The sequence below is a fragment of the Camelus bactrianus genome, chromosome 12 (genome assembly GCF_048773025.1).
Source record: "Camelus bactrianus isolate YW-2024 breed Bactrian camel chromosome 12, ASM4877302v1, whole genome shotgun sequence".
NCBI classification, from domain to species: domain Eukaryota; kingdom Metazoa; phylum Chordata; class Mammalia; order Artiodactyla; family Camelidae; genus Camelus; species Camelus bactrianus.
The window spans coordinates 65000780-65017783 of NC_133550.1; the positions used below are offsets into that span (position 1 = coordinate 65000780).

The window sequence follows — 17004 nt, forward strand, 5'->3', positions numbered from 1 at the left end:
CTGACTTTACAGCCTACTTGCCTTGGCCAACTCCTTTCTGTGGAACACGGTGGCCAAAGGCAACAGGAAAGCTGGAGGACTTGGCAGTAGGTCAGTGGGACCCCTGGGATCCCAGGTGGATGAGAGGAAATGTGAATGCAGACGTGCAGCTCCGCTGAGCCTCCCTCCTGTCGGCCCCAGGGCCAGCTCAGTTACCGCGGGCAGGCAGGTCGGCGGGACCTATAGAGCGCCACATCTCAGTCACCTCCTACACACCTTCCATTTCATTCCTTTACCCTCCTCTTTGGTCGGTGACCATCAGGCTTATCTCACAGACAAATCACCTGATTACAACCAAAGTTCCAGGGTGAAACCAGTGGGTTTCAAGTGAGAATGGAACTGGGCAGGAATGCCCTTTCAAAGCTCATGGTGCCTCAGCCCTGAGGCATGAATCTCTTCCTGCGTGTGGCTCATCTCAACACTGCAAAGAATCCCAATGGACTCTGGATGTCCCCAGGGACCCTGGTGAGGTTCTGGCTGTCTCACTGCTGACTCAATGCACAACAGAGTGAGGGAGCGACAGCCCTCAGGCAGAGGGTGCTCCTAGGCCCATGCCCCAGACTGGCCTGCCCACCCCTAGCCAGCCCGCCTGCCCAAGCTCCCGGACGGCCTCACTCCCTGCCGTCCCAGGCTGTGCAGACTGGAGCCCGCAGCACAAAGGACATCAACCCTACACACCTTCCGACTGTGCCCTAAGACAGTATTAACCTTTGTCTTTCTTATCCACAGCTTTCTCAACTGCCTTTCACTCACTGGGTGGGTCTTGACAGGCACTCAGTAAAAATGTGAAAGGTTAAAAAAAAAAAAAAGTGAAAGGTAAAACCATAAAGCGACTAGAAGAAAATGTGAGCAAATATCTTTGTGACTTAGGGCAGGGCAGGACCCCTTAAACAAAATTTCAAACGTAAAAGCCATAAGATACATATACACACATTTGTGCATGTGTATAAATATTATTTTTAACAATTAATACTAGCTTTAGCATTATTAGGAAAATAATAAAAAGATGCAAACCAAGGAATGTCACCATTGGGAAGGTATTATTTTACAACATAGGGTGACAGGTCAGAGCATCTCTGCTCTTCTGTTTAGGCCCTCAATGCTCGTAGCATGAAGTTCTCTTCAATTTTTAAAAAAATTTTTTACATTAAAAATTAAGGATTTCTGTTCAGAAACCAACAACACAAAGTTAACAGACTGCAAATATTGTCTCTTAATCTGCTATGTCTAAACTGACAAGGGACTAAGCTCTGGAATATCTCAGAAAGTCCTGTACACCAACATGAAAGAGAGGGCCCCTGGGAAGACAGGCAAAGGTATGAAGCGGTAACTTCAGAGAGAAGCAAAAGTCCCAGGGGCTGAGGGCTGAGCGAGGTGCTCACACTGGTGGGACCTGAAGGAATGCCCACGAGAGCAGCGGGGCAGCTCTTCACCGCCGCAGACTGGCGCACCCCAGGAAATGGGAAACACCAAGTGTGGGTGAAGCTGGGCACATAGGACCCCTTACTGAATATACTGGTGGAAAAACAGCCTGGGGCAGGCCTGCAACACCCGGGAGTAATGAAGTCATTAAGCATACACAGGCCCGAGGGGACCCAGCCATGGTGCTGCTTTTTATCCCCACAGAAATGTTGGCGTGGGACACAGGGCATGTCGGAGACTTCTCTCTGGGGAATGTGGGGGTGAATGTGGGGGGCACCCCAGTGTGGCTGCAAGAAGGAAGTGCAGGACCATGTAGGCACTGCAATGGGAACAGACTCACAAAGTATGTGGAGAGGAGAAAAAGAAACAGAATGACAGGGCACGTGATGCCTTGATGTGAATTAAAAAGAGCTGCACATAAAGCAAGGATACAAAGTTTACAGGAACACATGCTCACGGAAGCCTTAGCTTTAGAAATAGGGAGAGGATTAGGTGCCAAAGGCAAAGAAAGAACTAGAGAAGAAGGTGGTGTTGACCAAGTCCCGTCCTACCTGCCCCAATTGCAGCTCTCTGCTAAGGTTCAGTTGGTCTTCCCCACAGAGGCTTCCCTGACACCTGCCGTCCCTGCCAGGCCACCAAGAGGGAGCGCCTGGGTCGCCTGCACTAGCAGACAGGCGACACCAATTCCCCACCACAGGGTCCTGCTGGCTGGTCCACCTGGGGGCCACGAGGGCCCTTCCAAACACCGCCCCCATGCCCCGCAGTCGCAGCTTGTCCCACATGGGTCTCAGTCTGGCATGTGAGCCTCCCCACCCCAGCTGGCCTACAGGCCTCCTGGTAACAGGCCCCAGACAGATTTCATCATCATCATCAGCAGCAGCAGCAGCATCATAATAGAGCATGTCTGGCTTTGCCAGGCAGTGTGCTGACAGCTTTACGTGTCACTCCGTTTAGTCCTGTGATGGTCTCAGGCAGTGGGATTTTACAGAAAGGGAAACAGGTTTGAAGAGGCAAAGTCACCCACAATCATACTGCCAAACGGAGGCAGATCTCACCTTCCAGAACCTTCCTCAGGGTGAGAACAAAGAGGGTATAGAGCCAAGACTTAAATGGTTTGATATTAGGAGAGGTGTGTGCTTCCAACTAGCCCCGCGGGTTCCAGGAAAGGCCACAGCAGAGTTCAAGACTGTAAGGCCGTGTACAGACCCCGCTCCTGAATCCCCGACTCCTCTGTGTGCCGGCAAGGTGCATGCCAGGACGCACAAACTTGTAAACTACTGAGACCGCTTGCCAAAGATGACGTTGATTTGACTCTGAGTGCTCATGCCCTTTAACCTGCGACCCAAAGGCCCACACACCACAACTGCTCCCTCTACACCCCGCAGGGGCAGGTTCAAGAGTGAGTCAGCTCTGCCAAGCTCACTGGACCAGAAGTAAAACCACTGGTGGTGACCCTCCAGGCAAGTGCACAGTCAGAGGCAAATGTTTTATCCAAAGCTGACACAGTAAGCCCAGAGCCACCAGGGTCTTCTCAGCTTGAAAGGCAAGGATGAAAGAAAGCCCTTTGAGAATTCCTTAATTACAGCCCTGAGATGGCAATGAGCTTTGGCTATCTCGTTTGAATCCATCAGCCCCTGGCCCTCCCTGATATGGCCACCTTTCCTCCAGCTCCTCTCAGGAGAGGAGCAGCAAAGAGCTGGCCCTGCCCAAAAATAAATGACCAGGTCTCCTGCCTACATTTCTATCCCTTCAGCTGTACCGTGGAGTTAGAACTGATTCTGTGAGGACAAATGCACCTGAATTTGGGGAGTTCATTGTACAGGTTGGGTTTCTTCCCAGTCAGACATGCTGTCAGCCAGGGAAGGCATCACTTGAAAAGACTTGGCCATTTCTTCATCTTGTCCATTCAGAGACAAAATGAAGAGGGGGGGGGCAGGATTAGGTGACCTCCAAAGGACCTTCACAATTCCAGAATTTCTAATTGAACAGTCTGCCAATGCCACCAGCAGGCTGGCTACCCACCAACGCACTCATAACTCAGTTTTTGAGGGTCTGGCAACACCCTCTTACCACTCACAAATATAGGATGAACACCTACTGTGTGCTGACGGCTGTGTGAGGGACTAGGGGTGTAGTGGTGAACAAACTGTCATGGTCCCTACCCTCATGGGACTTGTGATCGAATAACAACAAACAGTGACAAGTTCTGGAAGGAGCTTTCCAGCTGGTCAGGTTGCCTGGAGGAAGTGATATTTGAGGTAAGAGCTGAAGGGAACTCTAGGGCAAGGCTGCCTTCTAAAGGCTTGAGGCAGGGTGACAAGGCCCACAAAGTGTGAGCTACATGCAGTGCTTCCCCCGCCGTGAATACCCGCCGCCCCTGAAGCTCATCCCTCCCATGTCACTCGTTTCCACGTCTGCTGTCACACGCAAAATGTGATAACACAGCGGTTTTGAGGACAAGGACTGTGCTTTTATTCTTCTCCATCCTCCATGCCAGGCACACAGAGGGCACTGGTATTATCTTCTCAATGCCTGAACGGTGCTGGAAGCAGAGATTCCATCCCATGTAGACAGGAGGGGACTGAGAGGTTGCCGAGCGCCCAGCTAGAGGAGCAGGCAGTGGAGTAACTTATATCCTTTATTTATCAGTTCTTAATCCAGTGAGTCCCTTGAGCTCTCCACACAAAAGCTGAAAGAACTGACTCGGCACAGGATCAGATATTAACTTTGTGGATGGCAGATGAGCAGCTAACCCTTCTGCCAGGCACAAACCAGCAGGAGCGTGTCGCAGTTCCTTCACTGCACTTACAGGCTCTCAGTCAGATTCAGGGTCCGAGTTAGTTTACCTCTGAGTCCCCCGTGTCCAGGCAGGCCGGGAGGGCCCGGGGACTGGGCTTTTCAGTGTCACTACGCCCCCTGCAGATGCGCAGCAGCGCCACATCCTGTACACACATCAGGGCCTCCTGTCTCAGGCACCTTGCTTACACGCTATCCCAAACCCTACTCTGAAACCCCCTTTCCAAACAGGAGTCACAACTGATCTTAGGGCGGTGAAACCTGTGATGTGTGCTTGAAAACACCAAGGAGTAAGGGGTATCCTTGGAGAACCATGGACTCTGGGCTCTGCTGTCAGACGGTGCTCTGGCAGCCCTCATTTCTGCAGGACTCCATTCTAGCTCTCCCACCTACCTTCCAGCTCATCCCCACCCAGGCTCCCAACTTGCCCGGCACTGGAACACAAACAAAGTCTAGGAGCCCCTCACCTTAACACCCCCTGAACCACTGCCTGGACGAGCCCTGACCTCAGTGGGCTCCCCACTCTCAAAACGGGTTGATGCAGTTTACCTTGCAGGGCCCCGGGAGGGTGAGACACTGAGGCCCCTTGCTGCGTGTTTATCAACAGCCTCAGTTTCCAGCCACCTTGAGCCTGACCTGTGTGCTCTGGCTCAGCTCTGACCCAAACTAGCCCTGTTGCTGCCTCAGGCCTCACTCTGTCCCAGCTCCTAGTTTTCAGTTCTCACCCCTAACACTCACCAGCCCCACCCCCAGTTCCTGAAATTTGTACTCATCTCATAGGCGGGTGAAGGAAGTGAGGCTCCCCACCCTGCAAGGGCACCCTTTGTTGTTTGAGAGTTTTAAAGCACAAATTCCAAACTTCAGCAACATCAAAGATCAACTGCATTATCAATCTTTTAGTGTTCAAGATGACAAACGGAAAAATGGATGAAATGGAAACCGAGAAATTCCAATTCTCAGATCTAACTCAAAGACAGAACACATAATAACGTAGGGAGGAAGGATGTGTCTAAACAAAGTTGTTTTAGACCTGAGGGACCTGCTCCTGAGCACAGTGCATGCCCCACCTGTGAGCCATCGCCCTGAAGACCCTGCCCTGGAGCTCCCGTCTCTGGGCGTGAGCACACATGCACACACGCATCCTTCAGCCAGGCGCCCAGGAGGCGGCGGGAGCACATGGCCGCCTGTGACCGGGTCACCACCCATCTTACTCTCCCTCACACCCCAGGTGGGTGCTGCGTGAGCGGCACCTCCCTGCATAAGAGCTGCTGACAACCCAGGTAGTGAGGCCAGCAGCTTTTGGCAGAAACACTAAACAGCAAACAGAAGCTTGGCCTCACAGCCCTCACACTCCACAGAGGCCATAGTCCTTTCTCCTCCAGCGCGCTCACGGTGGGAATCAGATCCCCAGCCCTCCTCAGTACTGGGGAATACAGACAGTGTCCCCTCTCACTAAATACTCCTGGCTGATAACTATGTCCCCGTGGGTAATCTCTCCTCCCAAGATCGCTCCTTGTTCACTCGTTCATCTGCCAAACATCTGAGTGCTTAGTAAGTACCAATCCTGAGCATCTCCCACGCTACCTCTCCTGCTCTCCCCCAGCAGAGCTCCACTTCCTCCTGCACACCCCAGCAAGTCCTACAGCACCTCACACAGTGATCTGCCTCCTCCCTCAAGGAACTCACCTCCAAACGTCACAGCCAAAGCTCCTGGAGGGCAGGAGATGGTTCTAGAATGACTCGCTCCAGTGAGTTCCTTTGGTATAAAGGAGTAAAATTAAGCACAAAAGACTTTCCCACTGCAAGACCACAAGGTTTCCTTTAGATTTGTACAGCCCTGTGGGTCACGCCAGTGAAAAGTGGCCTTCCATGGGAAAGAGGGACTTGCTGGCAGCTTGGAGAGATATGCAGCTGACAGCATGCACTTCTGTTGCCCAAAGCCGAGCAGGGCCAGGTCAGCCTGAGCAATGGCTCCTCCACTCAGTGAACACCCATGCTGGAAGACGAGGACAGCGGCACTGCTGATTTATACGAGCTGAAGAGTAATTTCAGGGAAAGCATCACACGGTGAGCAGAGCCTGCCTAGAAAATAAAACTATTTGCCTTAGCATCCTTCATACAAGAGATGTTCTTGTCTGATGACATTACACTGCAGTTAAGAATTTAACAAGGAGCCTAAGGGTTTACATCAATGACAGAACTTATTCAAGCTACTTGATTTAATCTATGCTGACAATACATACTGGCAACCTTCACCTAGTTCTTTTTTTTTAACAAGAAGCTGAAGACTTCTGTAATAGCACTGTATTTAGCTACTTAATCTCTCCATAGCAGTTTCTGCCATCGACTGGGTAATCAAGACAGTGCTGACAAATCACCCACAGGAACAGATTATATGGGGTGTGAGTGCCGATGACCCCATCTCCCATACCAGAGGGACCGAGCTCCCAGCCAGCACCTTTCTGGATGCCCAACACGACTTTACATGTATTCATTCCCTTAACTCTCACAATACTAGGAGGTGGTTACTATTATTATCCCCACTTCACAGACTGGGAAATTGAGGAAAAGAAAAATCAGTAACTTGCCCAAAGCCACACACACATAGTAAGTGACAAGGCAGGGAGTTAAACCTAGGCCACCTGGTTCCAAAGCGTGTATCTGGACTCGTCCCGTTGCCTCTCCTGGTCTATCCCTAACACGGCCTTTTGTGTGCCAGCCTCTCTGTACTGCCAACTCACTCAAGGCAGGTGCCAGTTAACACCAGATGGCAATGTCACCACAGTTATCAAACAGAAATTCTCCCCCGACCGTAAAGTATTCTGTCTATAGCTTGGGATCGGTAATGAAAAAAACCTGCATTTCCAAAGGCCAGTCTCACAAGGGCTCATAGAAGGCTCTGCAGCCAGCGCCAGCTCCCCAGGTGCTTCTGCACCGCTGGCGAGACCACTGCCTCCCAGGGGCCAGCAAGCAGGGCCTGCCTGTCTGTGCACCCAGACCTGCACGTGGGCCCTGAGCTCCAGCGTTATCCCAGAGGCTTCTCCACACTACATCTGGGAACTGCCTGTTCTGACCTCTACAAACTGTGAGAATGCACCTGACCACACCAGGGAGCCGCCGCTGCTGCTGAGTGGCTGGGACACACCCATAACCCTGGTGCTGCTCCATCACACCTGCCGCCTTCAGTGAAATGCTTCCGGGGCATCTGAGCCTTTCTGACTACTGAAATTTGAGCTTTGGCCTGGATACCCGCCAGGAAGGCTGCTACCAGCTGAGGGGTAGGGACTCAGGCTGTCACATTTCCCACAGGAATTCACAGGACCTAGCACACGGTAGGTGCTCAACAAACACATACTTTTAATAAAATGAAGTATTCAACTAAGTAAGGGTCAATAATGACCCTTCCCCCAGTATATACAGAAGAAAAGTGTTGAGAGAATTTTGAGCTCCTCGCTCATCTTTTAAAACATGGGCTCTCGTGATCACTTGTCTCTGTTAGGCTACAATATCAGATGGCATTTCATGTCAGACAAAACTGCACACCTAACTAATGCGTCCACAGAGCTAATGTGAGCTACTCCCCAGCTAAGCCCGGGCCTGCTCTCATCTCTCACAGCACTGGAGCCTTTTGTGTCAGGAAAGCACCCACGTGGTGCCGATGTCTGCATTCTTATTTCATCCTGGCAGCCTCCCTCGAAGACCAGTATCATCCCCCTCTTAGAGATGAAAACTCTGAAGCTCAGATCAGTCAAGCAACTTGCCCAAGATCACACAGATAGCTAGTAATGACACAGCTGGAATGAGAACCCAGATCTTCCCAACTGCAAAACCAGGGCTCTTTCTACTAAGCCCACAGCTGCTGGGAAGGCTCCAGAGGTTTTGCCACATGAACAAAATTTTATCAGAAATGGACCTTGCTTTAACCAGCAGGCAGGAATTACATGGGGCTCAGGAAGAGTGACCTCCAAAAAAACCCACAAAATAATCTGACTGGGAAAGGAGTTCCTCCTGGCACAGAATGACAGGAAGACGCGCCAACAAGCTAAGCTCAAGGGCAGCTTGTTCAGCCCTCTGGCCGCTTGCTTGCACTGTCCAGCATGACGGCGCATCACCGCCATCCATTTTTCTATACAAAACTTGAAAGTAACACTACCTCTCATGGCAAGCCCAGTAATTAGCATACATCACTCCAAGTCACATCATGACTAAACATGGAAAGGAAGCTCCAAGAATGGACAAACTGACAAGACCTTAATAAACACCTCCAACTGCTTTCGGTGTCAGACTTTTCTAGCAAGGTACCTTTACCACCGTCACTGACAGCTAAGCCACACCTAGATCTGACCACAAATGCCCAGCTAGTTTTGGGGCACACTCGTCTCATCCCCCAATCCTAGCCCCGCAAAAGGGGAGGCCATTCAGGCACCATTGGCTTAGTCTTTGCATTCATCTGGAAGAAATCATGGGCATTACCTCCCAGAAGCTATCACTGGACACTTCTACTCCAACTGAATCGTCATAAGTGACAGACATCTCTTCAAATGGTGAGGGAGCAGCAGGGAATGCTTAAACTCAGCGGTCAACTTCAGGTGCTCAAAATCTGAAGACAAACCTATAAAAGAAAAACATATCATTGTGGTTTTAAAATTTCCAAGGTAAAAAAACAGCCATCTTCACTTTACAACTTCCATTTCCGTTACTGCCTTCAGGAGAGAACAGTCTAAAATGTTTCCTGTAGGTGGGAGAAAGTCAGTAAACTCTGAACTCGCCACTGACATACGTGTGTAGGTTATATGCATGTGTGTGTATTTCACATTGACAAGTAAACCTTTTCCATATCTTACTGAAGAGCTCAAAGAGCTTTCTGAATAACAGTCTACAACTTAGATCAACAGATTGATAACCTTACTAATCTTCCTCATCCCTTGGAGAAAGAGGCAGAAAACATGCAAGGAGGACATGCAAAAGCAGAGTCCCTGCATCTCTGGGCTTGCCCTGTTCCAGCCTGTCCTACCCCTCCGGCAGGAATAGGACCTGGGGTAAAATGTGAGTGGAAATAATCCACCTTTGACACCTGACTCCACTCTCCACAATTTCCTTGTGGGGGGTACCGTCTCCCCCTTTCCATGACTGACTCATCTCAGCCACTGAAGGCCCAGATTCAGACCAGTTTATCCTGACACCATCTGTGTGAGGGTCACCTAGAAAGAGTAAATTAAAGACAAACAAGCTAAATTGATCACTTCTGAGCAACGATTCAATGTTCTAAATCCAAGCAAGGGTAACAGGGTGATTATTTCCCCTGCTAGAGGACCCTCGCTACCTTCACAAGCACAAATCATGTTGATGGAATGAGCAGTCCACAACCAGCTGAGATGCCCTGACTTTCTGGGGAAAAAAGTGACTCCACTCTCCTTTACACCACCCCGCATTCAGATCACACAGCCAGAGATCTGAAAGTTTCCTAACTGTCCAAAGTCTCAGCTTATCGCTGGGAGGGAAAAAGCAGGGCTGGGTAGGCAGAGTAATCTACATGTTACATCTACGAAGTGTAAGACTTTGTCCTAGGTACCTTCCCACATGTTATCACATTTAATCCCTGTGATTCCCTGTGAGACAGTCTAGAAGCATAGTAAGGAACACAGGCTGCCTGGGCTCTAATCTCAGACCCATTACTCATGAGCTGGGCAACAGTGGGCAAGTTACCTAACCACTCTGTGCTTCCAGGGCCTTATCTGTAAAAGAGAGACAGTAATGTAACCTACATCACAGAATTACTGTGAGGGTCAAATGTGGCAGTACACATAGGGGTGAACAGTATGTGGTCCCTAGTAAGCGCTATGGACATAGTAAATCATAATATAATTATTATTAGATAGTAATTATTAGCACTATCATTACTTTTATCTCTACAGCTGAGAAAACTGATGCTCAGGGAGGCTAAGTAACTTGTCCAAGGTCACCTAAGCAATGAATGATGGCGACCAGCAGGACACCAACTCTACCTGTTTGTTAATGTAACGTTCTATCATACCAAGATGTTTTCTAAAAACTATCTCAGATTTAAATAAATCATATAGGTGTCTTACAACCCAAGATCTAATTGCTAATTAAAAGGTTTAATCTGAAAGATTTAACAGCTTCCAAACTTGACCACAGCCCTGTATGGCCAATAAATTTAAAGTAAAGAGCATATTATGATACCTCGAAGCCAAGCACTCCAAATGCACACACGGTATAACCAGGCAGAGATGCGCAGGTGCCCCACAACACTCTTCCTGACAGCATGCTGGCAGATCTCTGCTCTGTAATCACAGAGGCAGCATGTCCTTTTAGCCCTTCAATATCCCAAAGGCTGGGCAGGCCACTCTGGCCTGGGCCCTGCTGCTTCTTCTTCCCGTATTCCCTGCCTGTGGAATCCCATGCTCTCAGCCAGGGCCCTCCTAGCAGCACCCCAGCCCATGACTGCAGCAGCAGAAAGTTTTCTACTCAAAGAGGCTGGTCTCTGCTCCAGGATCCTCAGGGAATATCTGGTCTTTTGGCTTATGCGGGTCTCAAGGTGGCAAATCAAGCCTCTGGCTGGGCTGCCTGGCCAGCTACAGGGAGCAGCTGCAGGGAGCAGGTACAGGAGGGAGCAGGTGCCTGCTCTGGGTAGAGAAGCAGCTTGACACCTGAAAAGCTCTGGTAGAGGAATTCACTTTCTATCTGAATTCAGCCCTGGTTTAGATGCTAATGGAAGATCAGTTCTGCACAAGATTTATTAAGAGCCTAATAAGTGCCAGGAGCCTAGAAGAGGCTTTTGTGGGATCAGCACAAAAAGACACAGTCGACTTCTAGGAGCAAGAACCTGAATCACTGAGTAGTGACGTCCTGCCCAGTAACAAAACCAACAAACACTGGAGCTGCTGAGGGCCCTCGTGATGAGAGGTGCACGTAGCTGACCAGTAAGAACTAGGGAAGTCCAGCTTTCCTTGGTCAAGTCACTCAGTGGCAACTTGGTAATCTTCCCTCAGTCCAGGGCCCTGTATCTCCCCAAAGCACTGTGCTCAGCCACTGCGACATCCCCAAGATCACAAGTGTGCGAGGGCCCAGCTGACCCCACTGGCACCCCATGTGGCCACAGCCCAGTGTGTAACGACTGCAGTGAGCTCACCTATCCGCGAGTGTGCTGCTTAGAGCCAGCTCCCTGCACAGATTCTCAGTTCTTGTTCCCCATCTCCCACTCACACGTTCTCCAAGCTCATATATAAGTGCCATTATCTAAGTAAATGTCATAATCTAAGAAAAACAGAATCTGGAGAGCCAATCTCTTTTTGTAAAATTGTGCAAGGAGTTTCAGACCCAATACAAATGACTTTTGGAAGTGTATGCCACCACACTTCTGACTTACAATGATTCAGAACTGATGGCATTTTCCTCCTGAACCCTTGAAGCAGATCTTGCACAGAGTCTCACTGAACTGTTCAGTCTCCTCTAAAAGGTCAAAAGTCAGCAAAGACATTCAAAGTCCTAGAGAAGAAACTGAGGCAAGGCATAAAAAACCCAACTACACATAGAAAGTAAGATGCAGAACTGAAGATCTCCTGCCCAAAAAGTTAGTGAGATAACGCAGATGGAAGCCTAGGATGGCGACGATCGGGAAAGCTCAGGTTCGCGAGCTCCACCACTGATAAGCTAGGTGGTGGCTGTGGGAAAGCCACTCTGTTCTCTGAGGCCCAGTTTCCAGAGCTGTGTTCCAACAGGTTTGAGTGACAGTTAAACCAGGTGGTGCATGAAGGCCCCAGGATCCCAGGTTGCAGCCCATGGCAGGGCCTCCCTCAGTGGGAGCCTCATCCTGGGCCAACACCTTTGGCTCCAAGTGTCCTCACTACTTCTTCAGCTCCACGTGACAGTCATAAGGCAGACAGGAAAAAGAGAGGGCCTGGGGGACAAGGTCTTTGCCACAGAGAAAGCACAACTGGTATGAAAGTACAGGTTGACCTGAAAACTCATCCCTGACATTCACAGAGCAATGCCAACCTCTGGGAGTCTTGAGTCCAGACCGTAGTTGCCCAAGCAGAGTTCTCAATCGGCAACTACCAAAGCTCTCCTTTCCTGCCCTGCAGTAGGGGTCCTGCCCAACTGTCCACTCCTCCTAAAGCACCCTGGACCAGTCTCAGTGGCCCCGGTCTCTCCTGGCTCCCTCCTCCCTCTCTGATAAACCCGTTTTCTTCTCCCCATCACTGGCACACCCCATGGTCCATTCTTGAGTTTCTTCCTGTACCTCCCAGCAATGTCTCATCCTCTCCTATGGCTTCAAATATCACCAATATGTGGGAAGCAGCAGCTCCGCTTCCAAGAGTCAGCCTCTCAATAAAGTAAGGATGAGAGTATTTTCCTCACAGGACTGTATGGGGATTAGAGATGAGGAAGCAAAGTCACATGGTGCACATCTGACACCCCAAGAGTGGTAGCTGTTGCTTTTAAAATCATGACCCAGCAAACCACCAACAGGTAGTGAGAAATGCCAGAGTCTGGGGCTGGATGTGATTTTTGTTTTCCCATAAGGGTTGCTACTGGCATAAGCACTTGTATGAGGTCTTCCCCACCACCGTGACACTAGCGCCAGCCCTCCTCCGCTCAGCAACCCTACGCGCGCAGGAAGACTTTGTCACGCGCCAGGTGCTGCACTAAGCGCTCTGCATGCGCTGGCAGTCTGCACCACCAAAGGTGTTCAGTAACGATCTAATGAGTAAAAGACGGCCCCAAAGAAGGCTCCTTGTGCTGAAGTCATGTCTGTGTCAAATAAAGCAAGTCTGCTTCAACCAGGTGTGGTTCTGTTGCTTCACCTGGGAGCCCAGGGTAAGCATAAACCAACACCTAACAGCTCCCACATACCAAGCACCTTTCAGCACTGCCCAAAAAAAGAAAGTCAAGAATTATTATACCCATATAGCAGGAATGGGCTGCTATGAAAAAGGAGTGATTAGGACATAAGTAAATATTTTCACTCAATTTTTAAGAACCTTATTACCAAAATAAACATTTTAATGTTTGACTTGTATAGCAGAATGACAAGATTAAAGATGAAGCTAGTGACCTGGATGATAAGACCACAGGAATTTCCAATCACACAAAACAAAAAGAGTAAGAGATGGTTAAGGGACAGGGAGGAGCCATCCTCAGGTCCCACAGGCTGGAAGGAGCAGGGGGAGCCCTGCTGTAGGCTCCACTGTGCATCTCATTTACCACGCAGCCCTAGTGCCCCTCAGTACTGCATGTAGTAGGTGCTCAACAAAGGTCTGAGTGAATGAGTGAGTGAATAATGAACCAGGTCTTCCAGGCTTTCCCTCCTCTTTCCGAGGCCTCTGGGAGGAGTGCAGCTCTGCTGTGGCCACTCCGTGAACCGCCAGTCATCAGTGGAGCACTGGGCAGGCCCTCAGGCAGGCTCCCCTCAGAGACCTTAAAATTCCAGTTGCACAAGGGGCAGGGAAAGTGTGTTTCTGCCTGGGACCTTGTCTGCTCATGGAAGGTATAAAAGCAACAAACTTGAAACTTGAGAGCAAGAAAATCCTAAGTGTAAAGATGTACAAATCATCACACCCTTTCCCCTCCCCCTTCCTGAATAACACATGCATGGCCCCCATGTGTCCTGGGTACACTGGATACCCTCAAAAGATGTTTGATACAAATATATGTATGCATATGCATGACTGGGCCATTGCGCTGTACACGAGACTGACACATTGTAATTGACTGTACTTCAATTAAAAAAAAAAGACGTTTACTGAATACATTCTAAGAGACATTCTTCAGGAATCCAAGAATGACTGAGGTGAGGGAAAACAGTTCCAGATCTCCAGATTCCAGGGACTTCTGCAACTGATGAATGTAAACACTGTTCAGTGAGAGCCATTCCTAAAATGTATGCAGTCTCAAAGGTTAATGTAGGCTGCCAAGGGTGCCCTTGGCCCAGGCTTGGAGCTGGAATAACCTCTTTTCTCCCCTGTGGGCCTGATAACAGGTATCAGGTAAACAAAAGGTACACATTACATAAGTACATCTAACTCCCCCTTAATGCCCTTACTTTGATCCAAGAAGAAAAAACAGAACAAGTCATTAGGCCAAAAGGCTATTCTTATAAAGCAAGAACATTCTGAGTAAAGGCACATGTTCCCTGTCTCCTCTGTAAGCTGGCCTTGGAAAAAGCTGTGCCCTGCAGGGGAACACACACTAGATCTAAGGTTTGTTTCACTGTAGTTACCCAAGGTGGGAAATTCTTCACTAATTGGAAATGACTACAACTTCTCTAAGACACGTTTTGGCCTGGATGAGGGGAGGATCATTCCTTAAGTAAGGGATGGATTTACTCATTCATTCTGCAATACCTGCTATGTGCCAGGCACTCTTCTAAGTCCTCGGGATGGAGCAGTGAACCAGACAGATATGGTCCTTGCCTGCCTCAGGCTGACAGCCTCATAAGGCAGACTGACACGCAGTAAAGTAAAAGCAGAGACAGAGTGTGAGAAGAGCTGGATGGAGATAAATAAAAGAGTAGAGGGAAAAGCAGGAGGGAGGGGCTTGTGGAGGCAGAACGGTGGGGCCTCTCAGAGGAACCCAGGTGGAGGGCAAGTGGCCATGTGAAGGGCAGGGAGAGGCCTTTCCAGCAGCAGGAGGCCCCAGGGGGCAAAGGTCCCTGTACTAGCCCCAGCAGGCAGGAGCCCACACGCCTGCCTGAGGCAGCACTGAGGACTCTAGGGAGGAAGCTGTGTGGTAACGCAGATCTTATATCTGTGCTAATGGATAAAAATTCAAGCCTCAAGTGCTTGTAAGATATGCTACTGAAAACCAAGCAGTCTTCCATACCTGTCCTTTACCTGCTGTTACCTGTCTCTCAACATGTGATGTATTTAACAAAAGAGAAACACCTAGCCTTTGACTCAACTATTTCTTCTAAAACTTTTCCTACAGATAAACTCACCCAGAGTCAAAGGTAGGTACTCACTGTGGCATTGTTTTTAATAGGAAGAAAAATTAATAACACCGAAAGCTACCTCACTGTCCACCAAGAATCAGAAATGCTGGCACACCTCTGGAGTGGAGCACGGGCAGCCAGAGGAGAGAGAGGGAGGGTAACTGTGTGCACAGACGTGAGCGACGTGACGATGTCCCGCGTGCCGTGTGAACACAGTGGGTTGCAGCCCAGTAGGTACAGTCTGACCCCCCTGGTATTAAACCACAATTGGGTACCCACCAAAGTATGCCAATGCACAGGAAGTCCCACAGGGGCCTCAGACTTGCTCTGGGGACAGGGGGGCTTCCACATTTTGCCTCACAATCTTCTAAACAATTTGGAAATTTTGACTATCAGCATGTAATACTTTTAGGATACAAAAATTAGTTCATAAAAATACCCTACTTTGTTTCATTAATGGCTTGTGTTGGAAGGAAGGAGGGGGTCCCTCTGGGCCACGTGACTGCACCACAGCTTCGAGAGAGGAGTCCACGCACATATCAAGGAATGACCACCCCTCTGCAAACCCCCCCAGCTCTGCCTGCCACAGGTGTCCCCTCAGGGATCTCGGTCATCTCCCCACGGTGTCCTGGCTTCTCCCGTCCCTTCTGTCTATTCTCAACACAGTAACCCTTTCAAAACTCAAGTCGGACCACACAACACTCACTCCATAAAATTTTGCTGGATGAATTCAGGATGAGAAAAGTTGAATTGAAGAGTCAGGATAATTTTGATTTATACAGACTGAAGATCCACAGAGGGAAATAACCGGAGCATTTATGTGAAGATATTTTAAGCCCAGTGGTTAGAGTTCTTTTATAAACACCACTGCAGACGTTAAACTAAACCACAAGTAGGTTCAGCAACCCTAGTGGGGGATGTGTGGCTCAGCCTCGGGTTGTGTACCAACAGCCACACAGGAAGCCCTCCTGCCGCTCCGCGCCAGGGCCCCGACCACCCGGGGGCCCACAGGTTCCTGGTTCCTCCCTGCCTCCAGCTCTGACTCAGGCTATTCCTGTACGTCCAGTCAGTCCCTCTGAGAAAGGACGGGGTTTCCTACTTCTCTCTGGCCCTCAAGCTGCCCCCTACATGGTGGGTGCTCAGGGAGTCAGGCCTGCACCATTAGCAAAGCAGGAACACTTTTTTTTTAATGACTCTAATGTCTGGCACAGCCTATTTTGTTTCCAATGATTTTATCTGGGAAAGTGAACATTCCTCAAAGGAAGAGATAGAGATCAGCAAATAAAGTGACTTATATCTCTGGAACACAGTGTAGTACATTTACCTCAGCAACGGAAAACAGCTTGTGTGTTACAGGATGCTTGGTTTTAAAGGCTGCCCCCTCTGAGGGAAGCATGCTGAGGCCACAGCCCAGCAAGTCCCAGGCTCCAGATGGGGTGGGGAGGGTCCTCTAGAAGCAGTGTGGGCCAAACACTCAAAAGTGCTTCCAGAAATTTTTTAAAAAGTCATCGCCTCTCACAGAGCTTGGAGTTGCGATGGAAACCACCTCCTGAACCAGCAGAGGAGTCACAGCCACTTGATGGCACAGAGCTACCTGCTGCAAACTGAAGAAAGGGCTGGTGAGAGGAAGAGGGACTTCAGGGGTTCCACTGGGACACAGGGCCATTTCACGGAAAACAAACATGGCTCAAGACCCTTGAATATCACAGTTCAGAAGAGAAGAGAAAGAGCTGGGGGAAAACACGTCTTATTTTGTTTTAGTCAACACCACAGAGGTAGCCCTCTTCCTCCTA

The 17004-nt window shown here is 49.5% G+C and overlaps 1 protein-coding gene across 3 annotated transcripts in view; it reads right to left on the reverse strand.

The window, feature by feature from the left end:
- The window catches only part of PACSIN2 (protein kinase C and casein kinase substrate in neurons 2), a 119892-nt gene that overhangs the window by 24095 nt on the left and 78793 nt on the right, over positions 1 to 17004 (reverse strand). For 2 of the 3 annotated variants that reach the window (XM_074375652.1, XM_074375650.1), the window contains exon 2: positions 8731 to 8869. The exons of the other annotated variant lie outside the window; for it this stretch is intronic. In XM_074375652.1, the coding sequence (XP_074231753.1) occupies positions 8731 to 8790 (60 nt within the window). In that variant the 5' untranslated portion in view covers positions 8791 to 8869. The remainder of the gene's footprint in view (positions 1 to 8730; positions 8870 to 17004) is intronic. 3 annotated transcript variants of the gene reach the window in all.